This window comes from Castor canadensis, chromosome 14 (genome assembly GCF_047511655.1).
Source record: "Castor canadensis chromosome 14, mCasCan1.hap1v2, whole genome shotgun sequence".
Taxonomy (NCBI): Eukaryota; Metazoa; Chordata; class Mammalia; order Rodentia; family Castoridae; genus Castor; species Castor canadensis.
The window spans coordinates 77,084,305-77,104,576 of NC_133399.1; the positions used below are offsets into that span (position 1 = coordinate 77,084,305).

The 20,272-nt window shown below is 34.9% G+C and overlaps 1 protein-coding gene across 3 annotated transcripts; it reads right to left on the bottom strand.

Moving 5' to 3' along the window:
* Nucleotides 1-913: 913 nt before the first annotated feature.
* On the bottom strand, nt 914-19,053 carry F11 (coagulation factor XI). Of its 3 annotated transcripts, XM_020160652.2 has the most exons (15): nt 18,706-19,052; nt 17,815-17,870; nt 14,488-14,650; nt 13,167-13,273; nt 12,373-12,532; nt 11,036-11,145; nt 10,541-10,700; nt 8,471-8,580; nt 8,202-8,364; nt 7,989-8,095; nt 5,944-6,112; nt 4,812-4,987; nt 3,766-3,861; nt 3,131-3,270; nt 914-2,781 (listed from the first exon to the last, which is right to left on the bottom strand). In XM_020160652.2, the coding sequence occupies exons 2-15, from the start codon at nt 17,867-17,869 to the stop codon at nt 2,620-2,622; spliced, it is 1,878 nt and encodes a 625-aa protein (XP_020016241.1). In that variant the 5' UTR covers nt 17,870; nt 18,706-19,052; the 3' UTR covers nt 914-2,619. The 3 variants fall into 3 exon arrangements, with proteins under 3 accessions (XP_020016241.1, XP_073910887.1, XP_073910888.1); XM_074054786.1 differs by lacking the exons at nt 12,373-12,532; nt 13,167-13,273 and having other exon boundaries at nt 18,706-19,053; XM_074054787.1 differs by lacking the exons at nt 13,167-13,273; nt 17,815-17,870; nt 18,706-19,052 and having other exon boundaries at nt 14,488-14,625.
* Between the last annotated feature and the right edge of the window lie 1,219 nt (nt 19,054-20,272).

Consider the following 20,272-nt stretch of genomic DNA (forward strand, 5'->3'; position numbering starts at 1 on the left):
TCACACCAAGCCACTGTTAAGGTTGAGCAATGTAGTGCTAGGCTTTCTGTTTGTTTTTCAGCAATAAGTTTTACCATGTTCATATGGCTGCAGGAAACATACTCTATTTTTGTCTTCATGATAACTATCAAATTAATATTTGAGAAAAAAATAAAGCAATTTCCAATTTGGTGGTAATATACACCAAATTAATATGACATTTATATTAAGAGATTTGTAAAATAAAAGCATATTGAGATATCTTTTTCTACCTATCAGATTGTCAGAAGTCCCTGATTCTGGTTGTAATGTTAGCTAAGTGTGGTCTTCTCTTCTGTTGCTAATGGTGGAGAAAATTGCTACAAAGGGAAATTTAGCAACATTTATCAAAATTGCCAATGCATTTACCTTTTTGTTTTGTTTTCACCAATTCTACCTCCATAATATGCCTATAAAAGTGAGAATGACTAAAAACAGCCTAAATGCAGGGTACTGGTTAAATAAAATGTGAAATCCTTGCCATGAAATGTCATGCTTTTTGCATCAGATTGAGAACACAGGGTCTGCATCAATCACAAATGTCTCCAAACAGAACGCTGAGCAGGAAGAGAAAAGAGCTAAAGACTGGGTAGCAGGTGCAGTCTGTCAAATGGGGGTGGGCATCTTCTCATTTTATAGCTTATAGTATTTTCATTCATGAGTCATAGGCATATATGAAGCATTCAACATAAAGCATTATGCAAAGTTAGATATTAAAAATATTTAAAAACTAAATGTGTGTTTTTCTCAAGTACTTCTCAAGAAAGATTTTACAGAAGTTGCAACCTAATCCCTGTCTATGTGAGGTGTTGCCTCAAGGCTATTAAGGTGATAAGTAGATAGTAAGATAATCATATTTTTTGGTAATCATGATGGTGCTATGATTTTCAATTCAGTTCTGTTTCAGTCCGTAAATATTTTGGATCTGGCCTGCTTATGCCATTTAAGTCACTTTGAACCTTGGGAATTTGGGGATTTTTTTTGTTTGGTTGGGTTGGTTTTTGTGTGTGTGTTGCTTTGTTTGTTCTGTCTTCCTTAGGGCTATCTCCTTTTATGTCAAACTTAAAGCTTACCCTTTTTTTCTTTCTCATCTAATAGACCCCTATTCATCTTGCTAATATCAATTTGAAACTATACATTTTATGTAATGATTTTGTTTTATTTTTCATGCTAACTAGACTATAAAATTCATGAAATTTATTTATTCACTCCTTGTCCCCAAAGCTCAGTGTAATACTATCACATAATTGTGCTCAGCAAATTTTTTTTATATTTAATGAATTGCATAGTTATTATCACAGGTTTAAAACCATGTAGTGATAGTTCAAATTCTAGGCTATTGTACTATACCAGAACAACAATCAGGTAGATATGTTCAGGAAAGAGAAAACCCCAGTACTTAGAAACAGGAAGCTGGCTGATGCTGCTGAAGACTCTACTATAAGTATCTATTTGCTCCCGGATTGTTTTTCCCTACAGTGTGGATGTTTTTCATATTGATTTCTGTCCGATACATTTATTATCTATCTCTTTGTAAACTCGCACTCATAGCACTTGCTTTTTGGGAGTAGTTTTAACTTCCTTCCTTTATCAATCTCCTCCTCCCAACCCTGTAAATAAATTTACACTCTGCAGAAATCCTTTCTAGGCAGTAAATGTTTAAGATTTTCTCTAGGTGAACTGAAAATTATAATTATAATTATAATTGAAACGACAAGGATTTCTGACTTTTCTAAAAACCTATCATTCAATTCAGTCAAGTTCTTCCTTTACACAAGAAATATGTCCACATAGGCAGAGGTGGATTCTTACAAATTGATAAATGTCCTTTTCTCCATTTCCTCCACTTTCTAATTTTCATTAAATGAACATTGTTTTATGCTTGTTTCTTTGGGTAGTTCCACCTGATTCCTTGGTGCCTGTTGTCAGTTGAATCTGAAAGCCGTCCTTCCCCCCAAGGCTCAGGTATTGAATGCTTAGTCCCCAGCTAGTGGTGCTATTTTGGGGAAGTGGTGTAAACTTTAGGAGGTGGAGCCTAGCTGGAGGAAGTGGGTCACTGGGAGAGGGCCTTGTCACTGACCCCTTCCTTTCTTTCTATCTCTTTTCTCTAGCTGTCATGGACTGAGCAGCCTCCTCCACCAGGCAGTTCCACCACTGTGATCAGCCTTACCCCAGGTCCAAGGCAATGGAGCTGGCAGACCATGTCCTGAAACCTCTGAAACTATGATCCGAAGTAAATCTTTCCTCCTTTTAAGCTATTTCTCTCAGGGATTTGTCACAGCTACCAAAAAGGCAGACTGACACAGTTCCACTTACTTGGTACTTCTCTGATATATCTGCCATATTTTAAAACTCAAAAGTATCTCCTAATATTATTTCTTTGGCTGAGTAAAGTGTGATTGAAAATAGATTGGATGTTGGAAACAAGCTGTGATTATCACAGAGTTTTGAAAATGACAGTTTTCTTTTGATTATTTTCTTATAATTACCAAGCCCTTTCCATTTGTTTCTGAAACAGGATGGCAGAGTGAATTCAAAGCCCTCTTCCAGGGAGCAATCAGATTTGCTTTTCAGGGGGTCAAATAGCACCTGAAAACTCTCTCATCCGGATTGGGTTTTCTCCAAAATCCAGTCCACATACTTGACGACGTTGGTGTAAATGCCTGGCCGTTCCTTTTGACCACAACCTTCACCCCAACTCGTGATGCCCACCAAATGCCAGACTTCGTTGTGTTTACAAGACAGGGGTCCCCCTGAATCTCCCTATGGAAGAGGGAGAAAAGAAAAGGTGAACAGATCACTTCAGATGCTTCCTGTATTAAATACATTTTGTTCAGAGTGAGTTTGCTTAAAATTTTCTGGGCTTTCATAAACTTCAAAGGACCTAATCGCTCACTTTTATCCAGTTTGTCAATTTTAGATTTCAGTTTAAGTAAAACAAGTTCACTGTGCCTTCTTCTTTCCACGGAACTCTGGCCCTTCATCTCCGCTAAGCACTCCAAAGTGAACACTGGCCCTTCATCTCCGCTAAGCACTCCAATGTGAACACTGGCCCTTCATCTCCGCTAAGCACTCCAATGTGAACATTCGGTTGGTTGGGGCACTCTGTTACCTTACAGGCATCCTTCCATCCTTCCTTGTGACCTGCACAGATCATCCTATTGGTGATTTTATGCCCTTGGTATCGTGTCTGGCATTCTTCATTTGATACCAAGGGTATCTCGGCTTTCTGGAGAGTGTTTTGGGTTTTACCTAAAAAAAAATTTAGTGGAATATACATACATACACACACACACACACACACATATATCCCATATTTAAAACCAAAATTATACCTACATCTCATAGACCTTTTATAGTTACAAAGTATGAAGAAGACCTTATTTTCGCTGTTGCATATATCATTTTATTAATGTTAATTAAGTTTGAAATTAATTATAACTAATTTGAATTACTTCTCACAGAAAATAATTGGATAAAAAGTAAGACACAGAAAAGTGCTAGATCTCACATTTAAATTCATTAAAAATAATCTTTAAAGAGGTTCAATCATATTTAAGTTTTCTAATCAGGCTGACATGATATTCCCTTGAGTGATTTTTTTTCTTTCCATCTTTATTATTCTACTTCCTGCAATTGAATAGTACTGATTTACTTGCATTTTAACTGTAGGACTTGATATGGAAAAAAAGGCTATGGTTAAACAATTTTCTTTATTTTCAGGAAGATTTCACAATTATTTTTTACCTCTTAACTTTCTGTATCCCCATCCAGTCACCCAGCAGTCAGTATATATTATATTTCTATCTCCTTTGGATGGTAAGCATATGGGTCGTTGAGAATCTAAATTTTAAAAACCATAGTTTAGTTATCAGAAACTGTTGTGATTTGGACCTGAAGTGTGTCCCCAAAGGCTTATATGTTAAAAGATTGTTAGTCAGCCTGTGGTCCTATTGGTGGGAGATGGAGCCTTTAGGAGGTATGACCTAGTGGAAAGAAGACAGATCATTGGGGACATGTCCTTGAAGGGCCTATTGGGACCCCATTCCCTTCTTTCTCTCACTCTCTCCCTGCTTGCTGGCTACCATAATGTGACCAGCTGTGCTCTGACACAGACTCCTTGCCATGATTTCTGCCTCACCATGGGCCCAGAGACAATGGAACCACCAAGTATGGACTAAAATCTTTGAAACCATAAGCCTAAATAAACCTTCCTCCTCACAAGTGGATTATACCAAGAGCTTGCCACAGGGACGAAAAGCTGACTAACACAGAAGCAAAATATCTTCTTTACCAGAAAAGACTCTTATTCTATTTGACTTTATTTGTCTTTTTTCTATTATATTCATTTTTGCCTCACTGTCATATATTTTCATCTCTCATATTTAGTATTATATATTATACAACTTAAGATGAGGGGACAAGAGAGAGATATGCCACCCATCCCTCCAACTAGGTGATGTTATAGAAATTGTTTAATTATTCTGATCTTCAATTTTTTATTCCTAAATGAGTGATATTTGTGTAAATTATCTTTAATTTTCTCATACATTATACAATTCTAAACTATTATGTAATTTTATGTGCCTGAAGAAGCCTAAAGAAAAAAAGTCTCTTCACCTAGATTCTCAAAGTAAGATCCAGTAATTAGGTAAGATTATTTGTCTTAACAGAATGAAAGACTAGTTTTCTGGACTCTCTCCCTTTCATGATAACACATGGAGACACTGGTAGTGCTAAACATTTTATCTAGGTCAACTTTATAGATAACTTCTACTTGATATTCTACATACCTGTATAATTCATAATTGTTTCCAGTTTCAATAAGGCAATGTCATACCCACTTTCTGCCATTTTATATTTATCATGAATTATTATTTCTTGAACCCCAAAGAAAAATGTATCTTCATTTATTTCAGATTGATTTACAATGCCACCATAGACACGCAATATTTTAGGTGATTCCACCCTAAGGAACAATTAAAGAAGAAAAATATTCTGTCACTAAATAATTCCCAAACATTTTGAATTGTGTAGCTATTGAACTGGCTAGTACTAATATTTTCTGCCAATAGTAGGCTCTTAGGTTCAAAGAAGTGATTTCATCTTAAAAATTTTCAGTCACATATTTCCCATGAAGAAAGTACTAAATTAATATTGTCATATGTTGAACACATAAAATAAATGCTCTTTCCATTCTCCAACAGGCACACACACAGGACACATATGCTCGCACCCCGCCACACACACACAGAGTTCTGGGTTTTAGTCTCAACCCTGCCATTGAATATCTGTGATTGTGAGAGGTAAAGGGACTACTGACCTCAAATGTATGCTTGAATTATGAGTGAGCTGCTTACAGATGATAAAAGAAAGCTAAAACAAATGAACACACACACAAAGCCAACTCAGAGGATAAAAAAGTAGCAAAAAGGAATTTTGGTCAACTAGTATTCCCTGAGATGAATACTTTCCCAGATAAAGCTTTTATGCTTGGCAAATATTGAAACCAACTTAAGTTGGGAGTCCAAATTCATGATGCATAATGAATTCTTTCTGTATTTGGAGGCAGGGAAAGTGGAAATATTATTCCAAGAACAGGAAATTCCTTGTGAGTTTAGTTCTGGGCTCAATAAGCAGAGGTGATATGCTTTTATGGGAAACAACAAGAAGTCCTAGGATATCTCTGCACCTTAAATGGGAAAGTGGAATAGTATGCAAACAGCCATGTCCCTGTACCTAGTCTGATGCTAGTGCACCATGAGTGGCTCTTCTCTTTTGTTTCTTCCCCTCCCCTAAAGGAAGGAAATTCATTTAGTAAGTAGGATAAGTTACATTTTAAAAGTATTTATATGCTATACACTAGTGGTGGATCTCACCTATGTGTGAGGATGGGAAATTAATTCAAACAGCAATGGTACTTACTCAGAGAAACAATGAGCAGCTGTTAATATCCACTGGTTTCCAATGATGGAGCCTCCACACAGGTGTCTCTGCATGGGGGAGGTGATGTGCAGAGTTACCTGCCACGGCCACTCACCATGAACAGATGGACTTCCTCCAATAATTCTAGGCTTGATTTTGGTTGTGCACACTACAACAGAAAGATTGCAATGGGCAATTTTCTACATCTTCATCATCTATTAGTAGTCATGTTCCTTAAGGAAATTCTGGAAGGCCCTTATGATCTAAACACTGAGAAGTAGCATAAAAGCAAAGTCTAGGAGCCTAGGAAAGCAGCAACTAAGATACATTATGAGTTACTCAGTAAGACCTTATTAGGTACAGATTATAGGTCTTGATATTCATTTTATTTTTTTTCTCAGTTTAAGCAAAATGCTGAAAATTTAATGTTCAACCTTACACGTGGTGCTAAGAAATGTTTTATTTTTAATGGCATCGTTACATATCTTCAGAAAGTTCAAATATATTGTAGGCAATGACAGTACAGGATATGACAAACATCCCAATTAGAATCCCTTCTCACATTAGAGTATTATTTCATCTAATATAGTAAGTTAAATCTAGTTATTCAATTAATTCAAAAAGTGTACTAAAAAGGCATAAGATTTTGATTTTTTTTCTCTTATATTTTCTCCTGTTACTCTCAATCTACAACTGATACATTCTGTAATGTTCACAAGCCAGAATGTTTGAGTTCAATACAGAATAAGATAGTGAAAGAAGAAGGGTTGAAATGGAATCTGAAATTTACCAAGGTGTGAATGCTGGGTCTCATTTTTCATACCATGACAACATCACTTACGAAAAATTTCCAATTGTCCCTTCTACTGGTAAGAAGTGAAGTAAGACAGCATACTTATTATTGAATGCTCCTTCTTGTGTTAGGTAAATTTATTGTGAGGAAAACAGAGAATATATGACTTAATTGATTCACTTCCTGAAGAGGCTTACATCATCCAAAGAGTCTGATCAAAGTCCCTCTAAACTCCAGGAAAATTAGTTTACTCTTTAGAATACTTGGTATTCAATGTAATATAAGTCTGTATGTTCTACAAAACACATTCTCAAAAGTTTAAGAATGAAGTCACCTCCTCAGTATGGCCATAATCTGACATAAAGATTTTTATTCTTCTAAAATTATTATAAGGGATGATTATCATTCCCATTTTATTCAGTAAGTTTCAATTGCATCTTAACTTATAGGACATTATAATATTCAATATCAAGCAAAACAGTCTAAAACATGTATTAATGTAAATCAATACATGATAAAACTCATAAGAGCTTATCATAGAAACTTAGGGAGAAGTATATGTAATATGTTCCTTCCTGTTGGATTCACCTATAAACAATCTCTTGCTATTATGCTTAGGAATTAGCCACTGAGATGGAAGTACTGCTGAGCTGATTTTTATTATAATTTTTGTTGTTATAGACTTTGTAAAATCCAGACAATCTTTTTTTATTTCCACACCCTTGCTATAAATTAATGACATCTTTCTGTAACTTTTGCCAATATTAGTAGATCCTTTTCAGGGCAGTTGAATAAATGAAAGTCCCTGTAAAAGGAGCCAATATTTCTTGAGCAAATATAGAACTTTTAGAACATATGAATGTTATTTATATTTTGTTAAAAGATCAAGTTGGAAGAAAATGAATAATTTGGTTAACCAAGGTGCTAGTTGATATTTCAGTCATCAAAGATAGGAAAAAATACGTGGCCTCGATACCAATAAAAAACCCTATGAGCGTTGGCTGAGTCTGTGTCTCACTATGAAAGGACAGTTGTATAAATGACTCAAATTAAGCAATGCAGAGTTCTGTCAAGACCCAAATAATACCTCTTAAACATGGTTAGCCTGGGTGAGAAAGTGAAAACAATGGAAAATTGCTAAATTTGTGTTTTTCTAATTTTCTCCCCTCTGTGGCTATTATTGGCTATCATGATGCATTCTGTATAGAACAACTCCTCCAGATGCTTTTCATCAAAGTGACATTATACTCACCATTATCCATTTTACATAACCTTAATGTATATCCAGAGATGCCTCCTCTTCCATGAAGTATTTTTGTTGGAGATCCATTTGAGGAAAGTTTCAAGTAACATTTACCCCTATAGTCAGAAACAAAATAGTATAAACATGAGGCACCTTGCAGAGAGATGGAACAGGCATAATGAGGCACCTTGCAGAGAGATGGAACAGGCTCAATTCGCTTACTTCCTTTCCTTGTAAGATTCTTGAGATTGGGAATAGGTAAAAAACTGGCAGCGGATGGAGCTGGTGCACAGTTTCTGGCAGACCTCATGACCTTTCACATCAACGATGTCCAGTTCTTCTCCCAAGAAATCAGTGTCATGGTAAAATGAAGAATGACAGAATACTAGGCAACAAATCACATGTCAGATATGAGACACATAACCTTAGCATTCATTAGTGTCCTCAAAAATTATTGACTTCAACCAGAAGAAAGTATCTTCATTGTTTACCTGGGATGCTGTGCCTGCAGTTCTGTAGACTGAAACCAGAAAGGGCATTGTTCTTTTTAATGCGTATACTTGGTAATCCACTTTCAGATGTTTTAAGAAGACAGAGATTTCTGATAAGAACAAAAGGAAAAATAAGCCTTGCAAAACTCATCAAGGAAAAAGAACATTTTTTTAAACAGATGGAAAGTCATCTCATGTTGGAATTTAGTAGTGAAAATATTTTTCATGAATCATTGAGTCATACTCTTTGACCCATATGTTATAAACAAATTTTCTAAAGTAGACCATCTGGTTCTATAAAAACTTCCTCTATTGTCAGTTTTCCTCCATTGTGAGCATTCCTAGTGCCTTCCTTCTTTATTTCCTTCCTTTAACACTCATAGTCGATCTCAAAGATTCAAGAATTTTCATGTAACCTAGAAATCTGCTATCCAGGCTTACACAGGCTTAGAAGTGGATACATGTAATCCATTGCTGGCTCTGCACTCTGGCAACATCTTCCTTGAATTGAGAGACTTTTCCTAAGTAGCATAAAATCACATTCTTGAGTAGAGATATCCAACAGAAATTTTTACCTTCTCTATTCCATCTAATTCAGTAAGCAGCTGCCACATGTGGCTATGCTGAGGAAGTAAGCTTTTAGTTTTATTAATTTAAACTTAAATAGTCAAATCTTGCCTGTAGCAACCCTGCTCCTCTCACACTGACTTAGGGATCAAATGTGCTATTCCTCTCATATGTATTCACTGGTAATTTTATAAAAGGGAATAAATAAGACAAAGAAAATGGAAGGGATTATGACAAACTATAAAGACATTTTTCTAGTTTCTGAATTTTATGACTCCCCAAGTCCCCATCTTTGGATCTTCTTTATCTGCTGTTTGCATTTAATTGTCTGATGATCATACTAAAGTCCTGGGTTTAATGACCAGCCAGAATAGAATCTGACTTCTATATTTCCAGTTGCCAGTTCCACAATTTCCCCTAGCTGTCTAACAAGCGACTCTTCCCCCTGAGCTCTGCTCCTCATGAGATCTTCCTCATCTCAGCTACATTCCATCCTTCCTATTCTTTGAGCCAAACATCTTAATGATGTCAAACTTCCTCTCAGCCCACATTTAATCCCTTAGCAAATCTTATATCTGAATACTTCTCTATCATCTCCATTCTAGTCTTAGGAGGTGATTTTGCTTATTTAGTGTACTAATGCTATCCCTGGAACAATGCCTGATTATAGTAGACACCAAAATAAATTGTATTAAATTTATTTAGTAAGTGCAAGTAGCAGCTGTATTTTCATGTGACTATTCTGGTACTTTTTAAATTTTAGCCTTACTTAATGGAAAATGAGGCTTACCTGGTAGGCAAGGAGCTCAACTTGGTTGAAAAGTTCTGAAGAACACTCTCCTCAGCAATTGAAAGCCAAGTCAAGAAAATCACAAGCGCTCCAAGAGCTCCAGCTCAGATAACGTACACAATCTAGGTTTGAAGTTGACTTGGTCTTGTTTTCATTTATTTGAGCCTTTTAGTGAATCTTACAAATAAGGGCACCAATCCCAGCAAGTATTCCATTGATGACACAAGAAATTTCCCTGCTTTTGATGTTGTCACTTGTCAGTTCCCATCAGTAAAGAAACAGGGCCTTGATTCTCAAATACCCTGGTACTACCCAAACTTTCTTGATGCAGGCCTTCATTTTTCACTTCTTTTGTTCCATTTTAGATTTGACATTTAACTGACATTTATGGCTCTTTCTGCTCCAAGTTCAATTTTCTTGTACAGGGCACTGGACTGAGTTGCTTCATAATGGTTTTAATCACTTAAAACTGAACAACTCCCCTTTGACCAAAGGTGGAGACTTCCCAAGAAAATCAAGAGGCCTTGGTGTCATGGGATTTGTGGTCAGTTCATGGGGAATAGAAAAGGAAGGGAAATAGCCATTCTTCTTTGTAATTTTTACCCTATACAGGTACTTACATTAAATTTTTAGCTTCTGAAAATGTTTAATGATGGATTTTAATCAGCTGTTTTTTAAAAGATGACAAATGCCCCTTAATCATAACTCCTTACCTTTGAGATTCTTTTTGCCATTCTTTGGAAAAGAAGGTAAAAAATAAGCAATTGGGGTGATGAGTACAAATGCGGCGACAGACAAAAGCATCCGGAGCCAAAACACTGTCAATGTTACTGTCTGCAAACACTGTACTAGGGAAAATGTCCCTAATACAGGCTGTAAAACAGAAGAAACCATGTTAAGAAATTAGTCCACCAACATTATCATGAAAATCCAGTCACAATCTTTGCAAATTCTATATTAAAAAGTTTAAGTTTATCCTAAGATCTTTAAATTTAATTTTAATTTAGAAAAAAAACTGATTATTTAAAACTTGAAATTTAAATATAAGTTCTATATAAGGCATAAAGAAGAAGATATTAAAAGATCGTTTGCTTCATTTCATCAGTGAGCAGAAATTAGTATCCAAAGTTAGGCCTGTTGTACAAATATATTATCAGTGTTATACATGTTTAATGAGTCAACTCTCTTATTAAGAAAACAATAGTTACCTAGGTTAGAAAGAGCACAGTATTTTAATGAAAATCCAGAAACCACATTATTGAGTTTCATTATTCCGGTTGGTGTCCCTGTTTGGGTGTACTTCAATAGACAAATGTTACTGAAGAAAAAAATGGATAAAAATTATTCTTCCAACTGCAAGTAGGTAAATACATGAGATGATTAAACCTTACCATTCGGAAGGAAGACTTGGTCATAGTAGTCAAGGAATGACCCTGATAAGCATTCACTGGAGAAGCAAAGCAGGTGACTAGAGTCCTAGCAGTGCCACCAAGCACTGGTGGTCCCATGAATTTTGTCATCAGTAAAATGACAGCTTGAGGGAGGCAATGTCATAAAGAGTAGGAGTATATGACTGGGTGATTTATCAAGCCCTTTTCAATTTAAACTCTTTTTTAAAATAATGCCTAGAAACATTTTCCTCGTTGGCAGTTCATATTGTGCTAAGTGTGAGACAGACAAGAAGTCCTGTATGCTGAAATAAAGACAAGACATGGAAGACTAAATTCCATTTTGGTTATTTTTAAGTCATGGTATTTGAAATAAATCTTTGATACTTTCTTTGGTTTCCACTTATCTCCTTTTTGTGAATACAGAGAGAATATTAAAATGTTAAAATACAAATATCAGTAATTTGATTTTCTTGCACTTTTTTGTTGGATTCAATATAAATGTAAATAAATATAAATTTTCAATCAAGAAAATCCAGATCATCTCAAATATTTTTAAGTATAAAATTAATGATACATTTTATAATAAATTTTAAAGATAAAGATGGGGATTTAGTCATTAGTGAACATATAATTTTTATCTTTTTAAACCATAGCTGTGTTCCTGGAATATTTCAAAATGAATTACAAAGCAAGGTAAACCTTTTCACATGGGCTTCAGTTACTTTGTCTTAGGCACAAAGGAACTGTTATTTAGGGAGCTGAGCAGGCTTTTATTTCTGATTCTGTAGGGTTAGACTTTAAGATCTTTTAGGCTGAGAAGAACATTGCTAATCTGATCAACTGCAGCTATTTCAAAATTTCCAATTTGAAAATGTAACACTTTCCAAGTTAGCTAGGGTATGAGTCAAGCACACACACACATTTCATGACAGTATCATTAAAAGATAAACTCTTTGCTATAAATTAAATGAATCAAAATCAGACTTTAAATGAACTTTTCCTGATTAAAACAATGATTGCTGTTATACAAGTGTCTTTTAGGGGTAAAAAATGAATTTTGGCATCAAGTTGATGAAAAACATTTTTAATGAATCTGCATTTTGCTTTTCACCAGCTTTTCTCTTGTCTGTGGACTCAGCCTCCAGCTCACTCACCGATGCTCTATGCTGGGAAAATGCTTTGTTGCATATGTGAAAAAGTGACAATGGATGTCATCCGTGCACCTCTCTTGGCATTCCTGAGCATTCTTGGCAAGAGAACTATTGTAGTTCATGCCCTTCATGTCTAGATCCACATAAATATCTTTGCTGCAAGCTGGAAATAAAAGTGGAAAATACAGGTACCCTTCAGATTCCAGAAACAACTGCAGTATTGCTCCCTGAACAACTGAGCCTCCTTACTTACACTTCCAACTTTTCACCCACTTTTCTCAGAAGTCCTTTCCTTTCAGTATCAATCTGCTTAATTCAACCCTCACGTGGAAGCATTAACAGAAGGCTAACGTCCTTCTTACATTGCAACAATTTTATATGTGTAAGTTTGCATTTTGGTACTGATCTAGCCTCTCATTGACTGATTGAGTCACTAATTATTCTACTCAAATATCTATTTCACTACTAAGATATCACAAGTTAATATTGGTATTTTCTCCCTTTCATTTGAATTAATATGTTTAATAAAGACTCATAAAATTTTAGGCCTGGGATGGAGAAAGAAAATAAGCCAATAATGAGAATGGCAGTAATAAGATCACGTCCTTTTATGAGATAAAGAAATTGTAATTGATTATTGTGTGTGTTTTTTGTAGGGAAAAAGGAGGCTGGCCTGCATATGTGATAGTTTTTAACTCTCCATAGAAAGAAGTTTAGCAAGGGGAATTTATTTGATGTGTACTATTATGTAATCATTATAATAACTGGTATTTATTAATTATAGTAAGACATATTACCACTTAGTTGGTGTGAACATTTCTTGAAAGAATACCCAGAAATTGCTCCTGTCATATTCACCCTTGGCAGTGTTTCTGTGACACTGTCTTTCAGAATGCAAACAAACCTGTTTTTAAAAATAAATACCATTATTGGGTGGGAATTTGCATTTTTAAAATATAGATCTTTAATGTCAGCACACAGAAGACCGAAGAGAAGGAAACAAACCACTATCTCATGCTAAAACAAATATTTAGCTAAAACAAATATTTTCTTAGCAAGATTCTGGCTTTTTTAAAATTTCAACATCCTTATAGTTAAAAGAGCACACAATACTCTTCCTAACAAGAAACAAACAGGAGGGGTGAACTATGGCCTATTGCTAAAATGCATCCCCAATCTGCCTGTTTTTATGCATGAACTAAAAATGGGTTTTATGTTTCTAAATGGTTATAAAAGAACTTACATAATGACCTTGATTTTGCTACTGAACCAAAGGAGCATAAAATATTTACTTCTAGATTCAGGATAGTAATTTTTATAAGTTGAGAGTACTGTGTAAATATCTGTGAATGCAGCAATAATACACAAATATGTTGACAACTTAGTTTTGAATAAAGGCTTAATTATTTCATTTTCATGTTTCTCATAGAAACAAAAGAGGGTGAAATGTTCTAAAACTTTAAAAATATGACTGGAGAGACAAACCAACCAAATACAATTGGTGAATTTTTATGAGATTATAGTTAGTAGCTCTAAATTACCTTGGGAGGAAAATGAGATATGTAAAAATGATCTCTTGTTAAGTTTCTTATATCTTTTGTGTAGGACAATACATGTTGAATTAATGAGGGGTGAAATGTCATGATGTTTTAAAATTACTTCAAATGTTTAAACATGTAATATGTAAATAAAGCAAAAATGGCAGACTTGTTGGCAAGGGATTATTGTACTCTTTTTCCCCAAATTATCCTTGTTAAGTGTTTAATTTTTACTAATAAAATAGCTGGGGAAAGTTCTTAAACAATATTAATAAACAATAGAAAATCACATAGCAAATGATTAAGAACATTGATTAAATGTTTAAACAAGAAAGAAGAAAGGAAACATACTCTTGGTATTGAGACTTCAAGAGGGGTGGAACATCCACACCGAGAGGCATTTAATGTTGCCCTCATCTGCTTAGACACCAGCTTTCTTTCTGTAATATTTAATATTTCAACTGAAGGAGAATTCACTATCCAGTTGTTAACATTCTACTTCACAAAATGACAGATGGAAGTTTATTAATAGGTAATTGGCCTGTAAAATCTAGTTCTCTGTAGAAATGTAAATATTTACCATTTGGAAGAATCTTCAGATGATGATTCAGCCATAAAAGTGAAGATCAAGCATCTTGGATGGTGGGTACAGACCATTTGGCAGTACTCGGCACTTGGTGTAAAAACAGTATGAATGTCTCCTCCTTGAAAGGAGGTGTCTTTGAACAGCTCAGTCATACATTCTGTAATGCAATGCATGGCAAATATTATTTTGGATCTTATTGGGCACATATATAGTTAGATAATAATCTGATAAAGGCAAGGCAGGGAGGTTTACTTAACAGAAAATATGCCTGAAGTTAGACAGTGACATAATTGATACTTGTATGTTAGTTTCTGGAATGAATAGCCTCAAGTGGAAAAAAACCCAGTCACAATATGGTACATTTGCCTCAAGGGCATCATCCTTATGAGTGATGGTCTTGGAGACATGGAGTGCTGTGTAGGTAATTAAATTATTTCTCAGATCACTACTAAGAAAAGACGCTCTTTAGGATTCCATCTAGATCTAGAAGGGGCCTTCTGCATCTTCCTTTATGCATTGTCTCTCCTTGTTCAAACTCTGTGATTATGCTAAGCAAAGGATCCAGACTGCTCATTTTAAAGTAGTGTCTGATGGCTTTTGATATGATAACATATATCACCTCACCAGGTAAAATGGGCTAAATTACTAGCAGGAAATACAGGGCCTTGAAAAAATTATTGAATCCCCATTAGTTAAAACTTCAAATAAGTTTTTACTTTTGTACAGCTAAGTTGCATAAAATCTAAAATCTTTTCTGTTGCTAGAAATAGGTATCTGATAGTCCACATTATATGTGACTTTTTAGGTCATTTGTTCCTTAGTCACTGAAAAAAATGTAGTTTGATATTGCCACATTCTCGTTCAAAGGCACTGCTATACTCCCCTTCTTCTCCTAATGTTAAAAATATATAACCAAAATAAAAATACCTCAGACAGAATAAAATATAACTCACACCAATAGATAACTTGGAAAGTGTGTAGGTATAAGGCAGTCAAAACTACTATAAGAGGTGTGCAGGATTTTGGTAGTCTATGAACTTGGAGAGGGAAAATTTCATGTGCATTTCACTAACTTCTAACTGAAATGTGGCATATCCCATTACTAATGCAAGCAACAAACTACATTAGCATTCATAGTATCTGTACCTATGAATAATGTCATTATTACCCATTACTAGCTCACTGATAATTACTACTATGCAGTTTTAGATCTACCTCTAAATCTTGTTGCATAATTGTTAATAGGAACCACATGTGCTTATATATTACATGATTTTACACTTTAATTATATTCCAATATAATTGGTTTCCTCAGTAATCCTATATATTTTTAGTTTATGCATTTAGAAACATTATTCTAAGAATGGACTCCATAGTGTTCACTAAGCTGAGAAAGGGGTTCACAGGTGTACAGAGTCCCTGCCACAGATCCATCTCAAAAAGTGCGTCCAATGCCTTTTAAATTACCCTCATATAACCTCTGTATATGGCTTGATTTTCTCCAAAATTGGCACACATCCCATGAATGCATTACCTGGAGATTTGCCATCGTTCCTGAAGTTCTATGTGGCTTTCAACCAAACTATACAGCAACCTCCCATTAACTGAGTCTATTCTCAGTTCCCACTGATTTTGGGAACCCTATGTGCCAATTAAAATATTACTTTCAAGAAGAAATCAAATAGATTTTTAAATAATAAATATGCTATTTTCTTTGAATATAGTGCCTACTAATTGAATCATTTGACTTCAAAGGCAAATCAGTTTTCAATATCTAAACATAGTTTCTAGAAACAGTAAAAATGGATTTGTCTTCATTTGTTTGATTGTTTATTCAGTTTATATTCAGACTTCTAACAAATTTGACTAAAATAACTTATATGTTAGTTATCTTGGATTTTTCTAGGCACACAATTATATTACCTGTGAACAATCAGAGTTAATTGAGGTTATTGAATTTAGTTTAAAATATGTTAATTGAGTTAGTACTGACATGTTTATCAATAAAATAAAAATATTATCTCAAAATAATAATGGACTATTAGAACCTTAGCAACAAGCTTGTCACAAAATGAATTAAATTATGAACTGTATAGTTTAATATATTACATAGAATTTTTTATTTTATTTTATATTTTATTTTTTTCATTTTTCTTTTATTATTCATATGTGCATACAAGGCTTGGTTCATTTCTCCCCCCTGTCCCCACCCCCTCCCTTATCACCCACTCCGCCCCCTCCCTCTTCCCCCCCTCAATACCCAGCAGAAACTATTTTGCCCTTATTTCTAATTTTGTTGTAGAGAGAGTATCAGCAATAATAGGAAGGAACAAGGGTTTTTGCTGGTTGAGATAAGGATAGCTATACAGGGCATTGACTCACATTGATTTCCTGTGCGTGGGTGTTACCTTTTAGGTTAATTCTTTTTGATCTAACCTTTTCTCTAGTACCTGTTCCCCTTTTCCTATTGGCCTCAGTTGCTTTAAGGTATCTACTTTAGTTTCTCTGCGTTAAGGGCAACAAATGCTAGCTAGCTTTTTAGGTGTCTTACCTATCCTCACCCCTCCCTTGTGTGCTCTCGCTTTTATCTTTATTTTAAATGTCTACCTAAATTCGCCATTTTTCACTTATGTCAGAAATAAAAAAGAATTTATTGAGTTTACTGTGTTGAATGCTAACAACAGTATCAGAAATTAAATGCAATATAAATAAATTGTTTCTAAAGAAATGCTTTTTTCATTTTAAGTAAAGAATAAACACAGGGTCTAAAATATTTATACTAATGTGTCCTATTGAGTATCAATTAAGTAGTTTATAAACAAATTTAGTGAATATGTGTAAGGTAGAGAATTAACAGCAATAGTTTAAATACTGAAATGCATAAACTATGTATGAATATTACATAACATCTTTCAGACCAAAATCTGTGTATGTGTGTGCGTGTGGATGTTTGTGGATTATTGAACTGACTGCCTTAGGGGAAAACTGCCTGATCAATGAGGCAAATCAACACTTCTGCTTTTTAATGTTGTCTTTAACAGCATTTAAATGTGTTATGTGGGTAGATATAGATGCAAATGGATGTTTAGACATAGACACAGACTCTTAGGAGTAATCCTTCACCTGCTTTGAAAACTCCTGGAGCCTTCAATGTAAAACAATAATTTTATCTCTAATCCTGTGGTAAATGGCGTAAGGCTCTTGTACACACATAGAAGCCTCAGTGTGATGGTCCTTCCTAGACTTATGCTCTTGTTTTCACTCAACAGGTCAAGTAGTGAAGCCATTTCCAGTCCATACTGAAGACAAAGCTCTACTTACCACCAGAAACTGAGACAAAGAAAATGAAATGTAGCATTTGATGTAATAAAATCATCCTACAAAAAGAAAAGTGTGCACAGTTTTAGAACATAAAATGTAAATTTATAATTAAGTTAGTGGGATCAAAATTCCAAAGAAATATGTAGGGAAGGGACTAGTTCATTCAACAGTGCTCACAGGGTTCCTATCACAATGCTCAATTTTACCTTTTCAAAATCCTAGAGCATTCTTTGGCATGGTGTGTGTATATGTTCAACATTGTCCGGGTTTTACAGAAACCAGAACTGACGGGTCAGAGTTCCCCTTTTCCTCTCTTCCCTCCCACCCTGCCTCCAGATTCCCCTATCAATCTGATCCTCTGTTACCACCATCCCACCCTTCTCCACACCCCAATTTTCCATCTTTATTTTCTCTTCCAATTCACTTCCTTTCTTTCCATATTTGAGGTCTTTCTCTACATCCATTAAAGAGCTCTGAATGATCTTCTACACATAAAATTTTCTATTTTTAAAAATTCTACTGCAAATACATTAATTGATTGCCTGGATTGCTTATGAATGTACTTATCCCTACTAAACACTGAACAGATTCTTCTATAAAAAAAACGACTTATCAGTGAGACAAATCAGTACTTCCAATTTTTCTGTATTACTCTTAAATGTCTTTTTAATTTTTAAAATACTTATTATTGAGTACAAATTACTACTCTCCTTCCATTCTGCTTCTTCTCTTAAATTGGATATGGATATTAACTAAAAAACCTCTCAAATGTCAAATCAGCCATGTTTTGAAAATCAACCATTCTCTATCACACACACACAAAAAAAAGAAATGTGAGGCATACTTGTTTTAGATTAGAGAAATATTAAATAATAATTTTTGAAACCATACCTGAAGACACCTCGTTTGCTTATTTGCTGCAATTCTCAGTAAGGGTGTTTTCCTTCTTCCAAAATGGTCTTCATCCTTTTCTAAATGAGCTGTGTAGGTAATGTTCACTTAACTTAAGTCATTTCTGGTTCCCAGTGTTATGTAACTTCATCTCTTTGTGCAGCATATTTAAGAAAGTTCTGAAAATCTCTGCATGTCAGAAATGTACCTTAGGAGAATTGCTAACTATTTCGATATACTAAATAGATGTTTTTACTGTGTATTCAAATAAGTGACACACACGGAGACAGCTACAGAACTTGAACTTGTCTATGTGCTTTAGCAGTGGGGCAAAGTCAAATTTAGTATGCCTGCTAACCAAAGCTGCACGTAACCACGCTTCCAAATATAACCTGTTAACCATTAATTCTAACCCAAAATCAATAAAGAAATCATGGAAAGTATGATGGACTTACTGATTTGTAGTACAGAGAAGGGAGGAGACTTAGAGTGCTGTGGGTTCGGTGATGGGTGGAGATTAATGTACAGATTACAAATGTTTTGCTCTTACGGATTCAGTTTTCCTCTATATTATGTTACTTTTCCAGAGGCCAATGTAAATACCATTTGTTCTACAGAGCCAAACTCTTTATTGTTCTATTTTCAAACACGGACAGTCTAAAAGTTGATTTTCAACAGAAAACTATTGGTTCTCATAGCTTCTTTTACAGCTCAAGACACTGAGACACAAAGGGAGAACTAGGAAGTGACATGCCTAGCTGTTGCATGACAAGCAGTAATAAAACAGCTCAATTCCCTGAAGGATGAGGGAGCCTTGCACGTGAGGGAGCCTCCCAAGGGGAGGTCTCGTTGCACATTATAGAAAGGAAAGCCAGTCAAATGATTTCCTTGGTTTCACACGGCTGCATTTCTATTAAGAGTCTTCCCACAGCTTGTAGAAGATCTGAGAGCCCTGTGGAAGGCGTGACACTCCATGTCCTCACACCCAATCTACTCATTAGTTTACTAGTCTTCTCATTTGAGTAAACACTCTGCAGCAGCACTGCCAACCAGCTACCTGTGGGTCCCTGGCCATGTTTCATTAGTTCTTCTCACTCATTTGTAATATTAGACACTAATTAGGCCTAAGGAATTCTATGTGGTCCTCTGACAACCTAACCAAAAAGAAAAACAATAATAACAAAAAAGAGTTGTAATATATCTGATTTAAATACACTTTAGGGAAAGATAATTTTATGGTTAGAGACGGCTCCCAATATTTTATGGAAAAGTTCAATAAGATATTATGTTTATAAACTGAATTAAAATTAAAAATATAATCTGAAGGCAAGAGCAGAAACGAAAGACAAATTTGTCCCCTTTAGAGATCTTGCTGAAGTCATATATACCAAAGGAAGTATTGTAATTTGTTCAGGGATAATGTACCTATGTGACCGTGATCTTCTGCACCTAGAGAACGTCACCAGTTGACTTTAAGCATTTCAATATTTGAGGACATAGAGACCTAAACATCATAGTAACATTGTCATGGCTTTTTTGCATGGTTTCTGAGGCTGTAGGATATTCA

Coding starts and splice junctions, on each gene's coding strand:
- F11 (XM_020160652.2), bottom strand. CDS start 17,869: ATGATTTTATTACATCAAATGCTACATTTCATTTTCTTTGTCTCAGTT. Junction 12,533..13,166: donor ATGTTCACACCAACTAAGTG/GTAATATGTCTT, acceptor TTTTATTTCCAG/CTTGCAGCAAAGATATTTAT. Junction 8,365..8,470: donor CTGCAGGCACAGCATCCCAG/GTAAACAATGAA, acceptor TTTGTTGCCTAG/TATTCTGTCATTCTTCATTT.